Source organism: Glandiceps talaboti, chromosome 7 (genome assembly GCF_964340395.1).
Source record: "Glandiceps talaboti chromosome 7, keGlaTala1.1, whole genome shotgun sequence".
NCBI lineage: Eukaryota > Metazoa > Hemichordata > Enteropneusta > Spengelidae > Glandiceps > Glandiceps talaboti.
Window position 1 is genome coordinate 17,954,009 of NC_135555.1, and position 14,810 is coordinate 17,968,818.

Sequence of the window (14,810 nt, forward strand, 5' to 3'; positions counted from 1 at the left end):
GGTTGACAGGTTGATCCTCAGTCTTGTCTGCATGTGTTGCTGGCTGGCTGACTGGCTGTCTGTGTCTGTCTGGCTGTTTGTCTCTAAGTACGTGCATGTGATTTACATCAATATTTTTCAGTGTTTTGTGTGGCTACATCTGCGATTCTTCTTCTTTTTCTTCATCACCATCACCGATGTTTGGTTCTGCTTCTTCGCTGCCTTCTTTGTTGTAATTCAAACGTTCTGCCATGTATTCCAAGGTAAGAAGTCTTATCAACTGCAAATAATCATAGTCAAAATATGTGGAAATTACATACAAATTACATGCCTCATATTGCCAGGTTGTGTTGACAAAGTGGAGTAGCCATGAAATATATATATTCACATTCGTACGCATTTGAAGTCAGAAGAAGGCATTTTGTTGTATAGGTAAAACAAAAACCGTGCTCCTCCCACCAGTGAAGAAACAGACCAATCCCTGTATTCAGCTACCTTGTATACAAAATAATGATTGCTCAACATGATGAGCACTTGTCAGTTATTGAAATTAATGAGTGAAAGGTACAACTTCATATTTATTGTTCAGCGCAAAGGAAGTATTATCCACATTCAAGCACTATACTTTCTTCAGTACAAATATACATCTCAGGTATGTGAGAGAGCTTATTTCCCTTACAGTTGTGCCACTCCTCGTATTTCGGCTAAGGAAGATTGGCTACGTTGTCTTTGATGACGGGTCGTCACATTCATTCGATATTCGATTGTATATAATTTACTCAGCAAAAACACTAGTACTATTATGCAATACCAAGGGCAAAACCTTTAATAAGCTTCCTCCCTATACATCGCAACAACTGTGTGTGTGGTCATTTTTAAGAATGATATTCACTGACACTGCGCATTCTTTCTTTCTGATTTGTAGGTTTTCACAAGTTTTGTCACCACAAATATAACTCATATCTGATCATGGAGCCATTATGGATTTGAATACCAATAAAACAGGTAAGCATACCTCTGTATACGATAGCTTCTGCGTCGTTTCCCCAGGTTCATAATCATTCGCTACATCCTGTAAAATGTTAAGAAAAATTGTTGTCAACATCAGCAACTATTCACATACTTATATACTTATAACTATGCATTTCAACAAAAGGGATTTTATTTTTTTCCCATAATTTCAGTTTCAGTTTTACTCATTACTTTGCAACAGTTTTCGCCAAAATATTAATAAGTTCTAGCAATGAGGGACTACTCCAAAGACTTTGTGTACCAAATAAAATTTCAAATGAGCCAGTCGTGGTTGAGAAAACAATGACATAGATACACGCACACACACTCACACACACACATACACACGTACGTACGTACATACCTACATACATACATACATACATACATATGCGTGCGTGTAAGCACAAACACAACGTAACCACAAATGTCACCCTTAATAAAAAAAATTACCTCTTCGTTTATTTCAGGTCTTCCGCTCCCTTTCACCGTTACAAATCTTCCCTTCAAACGTTTAACTACTCCCTTGATACAGATATAATTCGGTATGAGATTGAATGGACTTGGTAAAACTGGCCCTCTGATGTATTGCAGCCAGATAGTTGTACGGACGAATTTCCATTCCACATCAATGTTTTCCTGATCAAATAAAAGTATCGGGTTTGGTTCAAAATGAAATTATAGTGATATGCCCTAAAGCTGTATGGTTGTCTGTAAAGTTCTAGTGTTATAAATAAGTCTCGTTTTTCGTAGACTCGGAAATTGCATAGTACAAAATTACTGCATCAAATATGGTGCCGGGATGAGCCGTTTTCTAAAAATTACATTGCTAAGCACGGTTACAGTTCTTTTCCACATACCATTCACAAGCCATTAAAGGAACTATCAAGATCAGTGGGTCTGATCACAGTTTCATGTTGAGATAAACACAATAACGGTATCGTGGAACACCCTGTCTACGGACTGTATTGGGCTACTACCAATAAATTGAAACATGTACTGACTTAGCAGCCAAGTTATAACTGGGAAAGTGCAAAGCTAAAATATTTAAACAGAAGAGAAGGGTAATTCATAGGCACAAATATTCATGTAGTGTTCAACGATGTATACGCCTACAGATCAGACGATTAAACACATTCACAGTGAGGGATCAATCTCGATCTGGATTGTGTATATCTCAACACAAAATCAGTCTCACTAAACTTGATATCTCATCAGATGATTACAGCACGGTTCTAGGAAATCCACTGTATGCCTTGATAAAGAATATGTACTTTAGAATAAACAACACAGTTTGAATTGAAAAAATTGAAATGGGTACAGTTAAGGAAAGAAAAACAATTATATACACTGACCTGTAACTTGGCATATGTATCCGACATCATGGCAATGCATAGATTCACTAGCATCAAGTTAGCCAACAGGAAAACAGCGTAGAGTACGAATCCCATGGACGAGTTAACGTACCCATAGTCAGTTACTCGCGTGGTATAATATTCAATCCAAGTCATGTTGCCATCTTCATCCACCCAGACATAGTCAGCTAATTCACCCGGAGAACTGACCTTGTACGATACTTTTAATTCGTCAGACACCTCCTTGCCAAATATCGCGAAAAGCAAAGTTGAAAACGATGATGATATGCTGGAATAAGATATTAATAAAGAATTAGGCGCGAGATAAATAGTTCAAAATGGGATAACAAACTTTTGGAATGGGGTGGGTTAAACCATTTTAGTTCTCCTCCTATCATACCTCTATATACAAATATCAACAGAGGTATGGCTATGTTGTAGACATCGATATGGGTACACTGTTTCACACTGATGACTGTGTATACAGGCAAGTCACACGGTCTTTCTTTTCTACACATGTGACAGTACATGGATGTGTACACGCGAGCACTTGTAACACTGATAATTCTTTCGCATATCCTGTTAAGGGTCTGCAGAGGACCTGCTACAGGGGTGTCTTGTAATCTGCCTGTGGAATTCTAGCTATGTACGAATGCCGATTTTGACCTTAACCGTCATTAGGTGTTTTATACTAGTTCTAGAAGTCGCTAAAATGATGAAATGGAGATTAGTGTTTTCATAATACATTGGATATCGCTAAAATGGCCAATACCACGTGACTATGTATTGGCAAATGAACGAAAATACAAATACTTTGTTGACGGACTCCGAGCCACCTTGAAATCTAAGACTCCAGCCTACCTACTAAATGTGTTGTTTGTCACCTCTTCAAAGTAATTGTGGTTACCACTGTACAAATAAAAGAAACACTTGCCTACTAAACGTATTCTTCTTTACCTCTTCAGCATAGAAGTTGTTGTTACCACTGTACATGTAGACAAATCCAAAGGTAAAAGAAAGTACCACAATACCAAAGAGAATAAGGAAATAGAAGACATCCATTCTCATTCGAGTGAATGACAAGAGCATAGAGCCGAGTGCACGATGCAGGTACAGATGTTGCATAAGGCGTATACAAGCAAAGGTGACAAAAAAGGCCGGCAACATAGTCACTATGATCATAGATCGGTAAGACAATTCCCTGTCATTCGGCACAGATGTTAGTATGGTTTCGATGAGGAAAAACAATACAACGATGTTGTCTAAGACATTCCAAAAATCCAAGACATAAACTTTCACACCACTTGCAATTGCTTGCTGGCACTCCCCCCACAACAAACCAAATCCAAGAATAACCATAAGGAATTCTAAGAAGTCAAAATAGGCCCTATCAGCAATGATGATGTACGTAAGGTAATATCGGAATTCGGCGTAGTCATCATACATTTCTGCAAGTACAACACATGTCAAGAAAAGTAAGTAAGACCATAGATACATGACAAATTTGGTTTTGGGTGACTTAATCAATTTGGAAAGAGGGGAACACGGAGCAAATATGTAAATAAGTGCAAGGATAGGTTGCAGCACTCCATACACAAACAAGCAAAAAGCAAAGTAGAGAACTGTCCACATGATTCCTGGCTTCTCAGACCAAGATGGCTGACCATTCAACCATGTACGCTGTAGGACGTGCTGACAGGAAGGGTGACATATAAACTGAAAGAAAAAAAGTCAAATATCGAGTTTGCATTTGAAATAAATAGAACTAAAATCTTCATTTAAAATCGCCAAATACTTTGAAATCTATAACATTTATCCCATGATAGTTTAGTCAATAAGCTTGTTTTCTAAAATAAAGGATTTAGGGCTCATTTGGTAATGAACTGGGACCTGGGAGAGATCAAGCCCGGTCCAATATTTCTATTTTCCTGAATGTGACTCTCCATCAATATCATTTTCTCTAAAACATGGCCCTTTCACGTTTTCAAATATTTTTTTTTTAAATATTTGGTTAAAATGCTGTCAGACGTGAAAACGAACAGGAGTCTCACAATCATTGGTAAGGACTCTATTCCACCTATACCACTAATTTGATAACTTGGTTGTTTCTACTACTACCACGAGAGTGAATATGTGTGCGACTAAACTGATTCCCGAGTTTGAATATGATTGGCACGGCAGTAGGCAAGACCTCTTAAAGACTAGATTGGTATACTATAATTAAAGGTGATTCAAAATGCTCACATTCACTATTGCTCAAACAAACATGTCGTCTAGCAAAATAGCAATGGTGAATGTGAGCATTTTGAATCACCATTAACGTTGGTTGAACTAATTATGTTATATTATACTGTTCCCTCCTCACTTCTGTTAGACTCATTCCTATGAAAGAGCATACGTGCCATCTACGAAAAGCAAGTAAGAATAACAAAAAATATAGTGTACTCGAAAAAATAAGTCGTGCGCTCGAGATAATAAGTCATGCGCTCGAGATACTAAGTCGTGCGCTCTAGATAATAAGGCGTGCTCTCGAGATAATAAGTCGTGCGCTCGAGATAATAAGTCGTGCGCTCGAGATACTAAGTCGTGCACTCGAGATAATAAGTCGTGCTCTCGAGATAATAAGTCATGCGCTCGAGATAATAAGTCGTGCACTCGAGATAATAAGTCGTGCGCTCGAGATAATAAGTCGTGCGCTCAAGATAATAAGTCGTGCTCTCGAGGTAGTAAGTCGTGCTCTCGAGATAATAAGTCGTGCGCTCGAGATAATAAGTCGTGCTCTCGAGATAATAAGGCGTGCGCTCGAGATAATAAGTCGTGCACTCGAGATAATAAGTCGTGCGCTCGAGATAATAAGTCGTGCGCTCAAGATAATAAGTCGTGCACTCGAGATAATAAGTCGTGCTCTCGAGATAATAAGTCGTGCGCTCGAGATACTAAGTCGTGCACTCGAGATAATAAGTCGTGCGCTCGAGATAATAAGTCATGCGCTCGAGATAATAAGTCGTGCACTCGAGATAATAAGTCATGCGCTCGAGATAATAAGTCGTGCACTCGAGATAATAAGTCGTGCGCTCGAGATAATAAGTCGTGCGCTCAAGATAATAAGTCGTGCTCTCGAGGTAGTAAGTCGTGCGCTCAAGATAGTAAGTCGTGCACTCGAGATAATAAGTCGTGCACTCGAGATAATAAGTCGTGCACTCAAGATAGTAAGTCGTGCTATAGAGATAATAAGTCGTGCTCTCGAGATAATAAGTCGTGCTCTCGAGATAATATGTCATGCTCTCTTCATGTCAGCCAGTCAGGGATGTGTATGACCAGATATATGTGTCACGTGGTCATGTACAGCTATTCTCTACCTTCACTGTATGAAAAGTCTCCTTTGACCAAATCCTTCAACTAGTGACAAAACTTGTGCACCGACTGTACATGTAAATTTGGTGAGTATATGAGACACAAGACAAAGTTTCACCTTTGACTTCATTGATCCACAGTGATATAACCCCTGGGGGCTGTAAATAGTCAAATTGGTACTTCGACTCGCACTGCCCTTGGACAGAGGTGATAGTCAGGTGGGTTGCAGGTAGGGTAAAGGTTAGATAAGGGGGATAAAGTAGACTTTCCATATAGTGCTATTTTATTTCCAGTGATATTTCCAACATCGATATCACTGATAATATTCACCTTCTTTAAATTTTTATCGATGGCTTTCCTCGCCAAAACCCAGTCGCCTCTTTTCCAGGATATTGTCTTGGATTTTCCAGGACCATGAAGAATCGTAAGAACTTCGTCATTATTATCACAATGGTCAAGTATGCTGACAGTGAAATCTTCCAATTTTTCAGACATTGCTAGGAAATCCTCCTGCATCAATAAAGTACATAGATAGAAAGTTTTTAGTTCTCCATAATAATTAAGGCACCATCTCCTTTTCATGGTCAGCAATATTTCCAAACACAAAACACATAAACACATAAACTAACCATTTTCTCTCAAAATCAGTTACAATAAGTTTGTACCCGTTTCCTGTTGAACCCTTGGTTGACCTTCAGCCTGGTCTTTTTGTGGTTCCATAATATACCTTTTACACCATAGATGTTGTTCCATAAGAACTATTGTGTTTGTAATATGTGTTATTCGATTGACATATTTTCTCATCTCCTCTCCTCTCATCTATCTCATCTCGATCTCATCTCATCCCACCCCATCTCATCCCATCCCGTCCCATCCCCTCCCATCCCATCCCATCTCATCTCATCTCACATCATCTCATCTCTTCTCATCTCATCTCATCTTAACTTATCATATCTTATCACATCCCTCCTATCCCATCCCATCCCATCTCATTCCATCTCAGCTATGCTCAGATATGCTCTTCTCCTCTTATCTCATCTCATTTCATCTCATCTTAACTTATCATATCTTATCTTATCTCATCCATCCTATCCCATCCCATCCCATCTCATCTCATCTCAGCTCATCTCATCTCATCCTAGCTTATCATATCTTATCATATCCCATCCCACCCAATCCCATCCCATCCCATCCCATCTCATCTCATCTCATCTCATCTCACATCATCTCATCTCATCTCATCTCATCTTAACTTATCATATCTTATCACATCCCATCCTATCCCACCCCATCCCATCTCATCCCATCTCAGCTATGCTCAGATATGCTCCTCTCCTCTTGTCTCATCTCATTTCATCTCATATTAACTTATCATATCTTTTCTCATCCCATCCTATCCCATCCCATCCCATCTCATCTCATCTCAGCTCATCCCATCTCATCTCATCTCATCCTAGCTTATCATATCTTATCATATCCCATCCCATCCAATCCCATCTCAGCTCAGCTCAGCTCAGCTCTGCTCATCTCATCTCACCTTAACTTGTCATATTTTATCTTATCTTATCCTATGTTAGATTTTCTTTTTGTAGATATATAATCAAAGTACATTGCAGTTTCTTAAAATTTAAAATTTACTCTAAATATACCTTTGTTTGACTGTGAAATCAAAGACGTTTGGATATGCCTTTACCATGAAAATATGCTTCTCAAAGAAGCAGAGTCAGGCACATTATCAGACAGACATTGTTGTTGTTGTTGTTGTTGTTGTTGTTGTTGTTGTTGTTGTTGTTGTCAAGGTAACACAAATTACAAACTTTCCATTAATTCAAATAAAAATTCTTGAGAAAGATACTTTGAGGTGGGAAACAAGTCCATGATTCTAGTCATGTTACAACTTAAAAATACGAAAGTCAACCTCCTTGACAAACTGTGTCATAGTAACAGACAATTTACATACAGCCCTGGGAATGATAAATTCCAGATCAAATAGTATAATCAAAGTTGGATATGCCTGTGACCATGGTAACCAAAATAACTCAAAATGCAACACCAAGTCTATTGTCAAAAACTACATACAGCTTATATCATTTGCTAGTGGTTGCTGTGAGTTATGAATGGCATCCAAAGAAATATATGAAGATTATATTTTTACCCAGAGTAATGCTTAATGTTGCTGATGGTATTACTCTTACGAATGTTCCTACAAGTAGAGACTAGTTTTGCTTTTTAATTTTCTGACTTAGATTTCATCTCTCCGCATTTCAATCATGTGTACGAATAGCGAATACAAGTCTACTGAACTGCTTACATTGTCATCTGACGAATCTACCTCTCCAACCAACCAACTCCTTTATGGTCGAGAACAAATAACAAAGAGGAATGAACTCAATTCCTCATAACACAAAGTAACAGTGTCAAAGAAGGTCTTTGGTTTAGTTGTCATACATATTAAGCAGAGGAAAGTAACCTGTACAGGAACAAAGGTAAGAATGGATACAACTGCTGCACTTGCAGAGGGTCATTTAATAAACTAAAGGACTATATAAAAGCCTGCTTGTCCCTGTCTTAATTTTGACAGACAAAACAAGCACCACATCATGATTGTACACTAAGTGCGGACTATGCCACGCAGACACATGCTATACAAATGCCCCCAGCAAGAGACAGACATATGCGACAGTTGTATTACAGTGTATGTGAATCACCCTTGTGCATGAGACAGTCACAATGAGCATAAATTGTATTCGTCCTGACTTTTGTTTCTGCACAGTTTACTTTCTCCTGCTCTATTGCTGTATTCTTGCAGCAACCTGTATTGTACTTACTCTATAGATACTGTAAATGCTACTTGTGTGAGCGAGGTCGTGTAACTCTCGTGACATTCTCATCGCAGTCAGGAGAGGATCTTGACTGGTAAGACAGATGTAGGCAGGACTGGATAGACTTCGGTATAGTTGGAGATTTTGTGAAGCAACGGCGATGCTCTCAGAGTGACCATTTCCTTATGAGCAATAAAACGTTCATGAAGTCAGTAAAAAGTATGTATAAATTCAATCTTGACTCGATAACTATAATGATTGAAATTGTTGTCATTCTTTAGAATCAAGACTGCATTTTGTAAATGTTGCCAACTCCAGAAATTCTTCAATAATCCAGCAACAATATATAGACCAATTATTATGCCCAATATAGTTCCCGTCAAATCGAAAGATGAAAATATGCCTAGAGTTTCTTTACGGCTGCAAATAGGGCATTGTTTAAACTGTTTTGGTAAACTTTGGTCAGTCTTCACACACTGGACTTCCTGAGATGCATTGAATCGTCTGCAGGTAAACGTGTATGTTACTGTAGACTTAACACAGTAAAAACACGTGATGACTTTGTATTTTATGATACAGATATTAAAATCAACGACCCCTCTACCAGAACACATTAACTTTCCATGCAGAACTTCAGAAATACGACAATCGCCATTAAATTATGTTTGGCAATGGCTGTGAATGTGTGATCTAGTATTTGTCCCAATATAATATATTGTCAGACCTAACATGGCATCGGATTCAAAACCCAGCACTAGTTCTCAAGATTTACGCTTTTCTTTACACCATCCATGGATAAAAATAATCACTAATTAATATATACAGTGCATTTAAAAAGTGATTGAATAAGTTTTAGTGAATATATCTGTGGTTGACTGATGTAAAGAAATTTCCAATACGCAGCTTATAATGGCTTAATTCACTTACTTTTCATTATCTGGGGTTCCTTAAGACGTTCTGCTCCATTGTCAAGGAGTAATTGTATCATTTGCAAATCATTGTTCTCTGTTGCACTTAACAATGGCGTCATCTGTACTTTTCCAATTTTAACTTTCACATTGACATCCATTTTACCTGCCTATAAATTATATACATTTTGCATCTTATTCGTAAATGATTTTAGATATTAAATAGTAAGAGGAGAGGACACGGAAGGGTGGTTTTGGTGGTGGTGGTGGTGGAGGTGGTGGTGGTAGTGGTGATAACCACGATTGGGAGGGTGAAAGTTGATTTTGTTCCTGATAAGCCAAGTATTCAGAACATTAAATTTGTTTCACTATCTCAGAAGGGGGGATTTGCATCATAAAATATCAAAATAGTTACCTTTAACTTGCAATTTCAGTTTCAAATGAAGTCAAACGTACAGTTAACTAACAAGTAGCCTTAATTATTGTCTGATATTTTTGCAATGTATTGAGTTACAAACACAGACTTGGTCAATGTAGTTTCACACTGATTTTTCAAATAGCAAGCCATGATAAAATTGTTTTATTAATTGAAAATGCAAAACAAAATACCCAAATGGCCATTTTAATCATCGTGTTATCATCGTTATGATGAAAATCATCATCAACATCATCATCATCATCATCATCATCATCATCATCATCATCATCATCATCATCGCCATCATCATCATAATCATCATCATCATCATCATCATCATCATCATCATCAACATCAACATCGTCATCATCATCTTCATCATCATCATCATCATCATAATCATCATCATCATCATCATCACCACCACTACCACCATCATCATAAGTTCTTTAATTAATTGAATGTCTGTGACAAACTTCAAAGTTAAATACGTTTCTGTATATTGTACAAATTGCTTATTATATAACTTTGTCAAAAGGTAATTAAAGCCTTTATATAGGAGTTTTAATTAGTAATCTGGCAATCGAGGTCTCAGATTACTCAGATGGACACAAATGTAATTAATGCCTGTGTTCAATGTGGTAGATTACACAAGTGGTTGATAGTAGTGCTTCTGTTGTTCGGATACAGTCACTCTGTGATTAAGTCTGTGCTTACACTGTCACAGAAGCCACCTTACTGTGAGTACAATTAAACTATCATCCATTCAATAGCTTATATCCAACATGTTGTAGCAATACTAGTACTTTTAGTCTATGTCTGCCTTAGTAAACTGAGACCTCGATTGCCAGAGTAGTAATGGCGTAAACTAAGTCATCATTGTAATATTATATCAGCTCAGATTCCGCGGGGGTCATTGTTGATTCAATTATCTATAATCAATTACTATTTATACCATCTGGTACAACCAGACATAGTGATGTGGAAAATGATTGTAAGCAGCAGACTGAGTTCATATGAGGTCACCTAGGCCTATATGTTTACATGAAATAGATAGTGCGTAAATGCGATGTAAACATAATCAATCCCCCTCTCATTATCGTCGACCTGAAATATTCCAAATACTGATGTTTTCCCGTATTTTACACCTGATGTTGGGATTTACGTTACAGATATTCAAGTCCGATTTAAAACAGACGGCTATGAACTGAATGGAGAGCTTTCTTTGTGAAAACAAATTCTATGTATAGACTCTGATATAGACATACTGACGACCTTTGCATGTTGACCTCAGATACCGATTCGTATGCACAATACCTGGAGCCATTCAGCGACTTCTTTTGTGTTTCCACTTTCAACCAGTTGAATGAACTTCTTTTCATTCTGTTCTCCTTTTCTAGCTTGCAAATAGCGTCTCTCCTTTGAAGTGAGTTTAAGTACAGCTGTCACGTCTGAAACAAAACAAGAGCGTTTTGGTATTTAGGTTATATTGACTCCCACATGTATATCAACATTACATTTGAAGTATATCAACACTACAATATTAAGCAATATATACACAGCAATTTCAAAATGAAGCTTTAATGTCAAATTATCTCAGTCTGTAGTGTCAATGTGTCTCTGTAATGTCAAAGTGTCTCTGTTACCGTAGTAGTTTGTGCTCAGGGTGTAAGGGATTATTGACAAGGAATGAACAGGTGAACAACAAAGAAAGCAGTAATCATACACAGACATGAACAGTACAGGGACATTTGAGCTGAACGTGTTTTCATGAAACGATAAATGTAAATTTTTCTCATTGTGAGCGTACCATATTGCTATCGCTTACACCTTGGAGCGCAACAACGGCGACTTTTTCAGTCGCTGTAGTGAAACGACCATCGATCTGAATACAGGCTTCCTCAATGTAAAAACAAAATCCATTCGCCATTACTAGTCAAACTCCACTCTCCCCATCCATATAGTTACACCGTTCCAGTGGGCTATGTAAGGGAGTGAGTATTTATACATGTGGTGGTTGTAGCGGACAAAAAAAAATCTCTGGTGATGTAGGATGTTTTTAAATAGTCATTTCATGATCAAGTTGATGTTATTACATTTCGCTGTTGTTGTATACTGTGTTGATCATGTATGCAATATCTTTCGGGGTGTTCATATATATTTGTTGCTGTTGTTGTTGCTGTTGTTGTTGTTGTTGTTGTTGTTGTTGTTGTTGTTGTTGTTGATGTTGGTGGTGGTGGTGGTGGTGGTGGTGGTGGTGGTGGTGGTGGTGGTGGTGGTGGTGATCATGATGATGATCATGATGATGACTATTTGAGGAAACAAAAAAACTTTGCCCCTATGGTTTGTATTATGTAGCTCGTTAACAAAATAGCAAATACACTCACAAAACATTTCCGCTCAATATATTGTACAGACACCCGTATGTATTATGCATGAGTACTATGTGTGTCGTCGAATTACAGCATATTGTTGAACGAGGGAAAACCGACATTTGTAAAAATTCACTCACCTACAGACATCTCGGTTGTGTATATGCAACTATTGTTTTGGGTATCAGGTGATTTACCAAAGTGTAGAAACTGCCTTAAGTTTGAATAATATTCCCTCTAAACACCTGCAAATCCACGGTTTCGTTGTTACAAAGAAAGCTATGACATCATGTCTGAACAGAGATAGTTACGTATAGTGCTGGCAATGTATGATCTGGGTTTTCTAAATGTATGTGCAAATCTCCCGTAGATAAACCAAGGATGCGCCTCGAGTCAGTTGTCTTCTGCGTCGTACGCGACGATGTTTCAGTTGTGTTTAAGGTCTCAACGAGAGAAAAAGAACAAAACTACTGCGACCGTACCAACATTTACACACATACATAGATTGAACAAAGCTGTACCAGCATAAAAGCTGGTTGAAGGTCACCAGAATTCACATCACGTGATTACATCGTTGTTGTTGTTATTATAAAACAAGTCAGACGTCAATCATTTTCAATTATCCGTCAAAGTTCACCAAGCGGTCATACCCTTTCTATCCCCTCTATTGGGATTTAATGCTAATAGTTAAATGCATCATGATCATACAACAGGAGGAATGCATCACTTGAATATCATTTTTTATGTATAGGGTAGCATAATAGCTTACATACATAACGTGACATCTGTCGACCATTTGCACTAATTGATTTGATCGATAACAGCATTTCAATGGTCGGAATAAAGTAGACCATCATCTCGGTCAAGTTGACATCCAGAGCAAAATATGCGAAATTTGTATGTTACTGACATAAATAAATACTCATTTTCATAATTTTCTTTTCCATATTTCCCACATACGGTGCAATGGTGACAGTGTTTCCTCATTCGAGCTGCGAATATACATGTCTGATGTATGATCACGTGTTCGTTCTTTCCAGGTTCCTACGGCAACGTAGTTTGACTAGATTATAACAGACAGGCAGCTATCTCTGTGAAATGCCAGTTGTGTTTTGAACGAATATCAGCAATGTTTTGAACGGTGTTCTTATTATTTATTTTTTTTCATTTTCACTTTAAAATATCTAACTTTCACAGACAAACGTTGCAGCAGTTGTCTGTGATTAGAACGACGTTGTATCAGTTGTGGACAATTAAAACTAACTGTCTTTATAGTGCTGAGAAGTAGTCTCAAACCAACATGGTTTGATGCAAAACAGCAACTAAATGTCTCTGATGTAACTTCAAGCCATATTCTTAGGCTGGGGTCAGAATCTTCATCGGGGGGTGGGGGCATTGGGAGAAATCGGAGGGGGGGCATGAAAAAAAATTGAAAAATTCATCGAGGGTACAAAGAGAGGCCATGAAAATCTTAATGGTCTGAAAGGGTTGCCCAGCAATGTTTTGCTCGGGAGAGGTGGTTCACCGAGTAAATCTTTTTTTAAAAATCATCGCGGCTTTGCCGCAATATTATCTACAACATAAATTCAATGATGATTTGGGTGATGGCGAATGTACTTGTGTATGCCTTCATCTGAGAGGCTCTCTCTCCCTCCCTCCCTCCCTCCCTCTCTCCCTCTCTCCTCTCTCTCTCTCTCTCTCTCTCTCTCTCTCTCTCTCTCTCTCTCTCTCTCTCTCTCTCTCTCTCTCTCTCTCTCTCTCTCTCTCTCTCTCTCTCTCTCTCTCTCTCTGCAACCAAGAATGTATTCAAGTGATGCTACCCAGCATTCATTTACAGTATTCTTAATCAATGACAATTTGATTAATAATTCTGTAATATATTTGTTGCAATCTCTGACAATTATATGCTGGTTGATTGGGTTCCACTGGTACTTTCAGCAGTACCTGGAGTGTACTGCCCTCTATCATAAGTTAAAGAAATTTATTCATGATGCATAAGTACGTAAATGAATGTATGGCACCAGCTCTTAATGGGCGTATTTCGATTTGTATACCATCGTCCAACATGACTAAAATGTTGCTAAATTAAAGAAATATTGGAGGTAAGGTAATGCAACTCTTACAATTTAGTAGATATACGGTTCTTCCTGGCTTCCTCTTCCCGACTTCAACCCTGGAAATATTCAATTTTCTCAAAATTACTAACAATTTTATTCAGTTTTTAGAATAAAATGCGAGCACCTGGCATAAAATATGGAAAGAAGACTTAAACGTCCTAGAGTTCTTCAGAGTTTGACTGCCAGAATTTTTCAATATTTGTTTTATACTTTGCATATTTGTCTTCGTTTGTTTGTTTTTTGTTTGTTTATTTGATTATTCGTTTGTGTGTTTGTTTGTGATTGTTTTGCTTGTATGTGTATTTGTGTTTGTTTGTTTGTTTGAGCATTCTGATTTCCCTCCCCCCCCCCCCATTACATCATACCAAACACAAGCCAAGTTATTGTCTTTGAACGGAAAATATGTATACCCTGGTTGTTCAACGTCACGACAACTCAATGTCTATATCACGTATTCTGCGGTGATTCAAAAAA

The 14,810-nt window shown here is 37.9% G+C and overlaps 1 protein-coding gene across 1 annotated transcript; it reads right to left on the minus strand.

The window, feature by feature from the left end:
* LOC144438172 (short transient receptor potential channel 3-like) lies at nt 1–12,725 on the minus strand. Its single transcript, XM_078127209.1, has 10 exons — nt 12,360–12,725; nt 11,165–11,298; nt 9,449–9,599; nt 8,528–8,703; nt 6,030–6,209; nt 3,280–4,061; nt 2,346–2,634; nt 1,444–1,629; nt 995–1,051; nt 1–259 (listed from the first exon to the last, which is right to left on the minus strand). Exons 1-10 carry the CDS (start codon nt 12,367–12,369, stop codon nt 134–136), a joined length of 2,091 nt encoding a protein of 696 aa, XP_077983335.1. The 5' UTR covers nt 12,370–12,725; the 3' UTR covers nt 1–133.
* Between the last annotated feature and the right edge of the window lie 2,085 nt (nt 12,726–14,810).

Bases quoted from the DNA above. Each gene is read 5' to 3' on its own strand.
- LOC144438172 (XM_078127209.1), bottom strand. The intron at 1,052-1,443 runs GTAATTTTTTTT...AACATTTTACAG, and splicing joins GACCTGAAATAAACGAAGAG to GATGTAGCGAATGATTATGA. The intron at 260-994 runs GTATGCTTACCT...GATTATTTGCAG, and splicing joins AGAAGCTATCGTATACAGAG to TTGATAAGACTTCTTACCTT.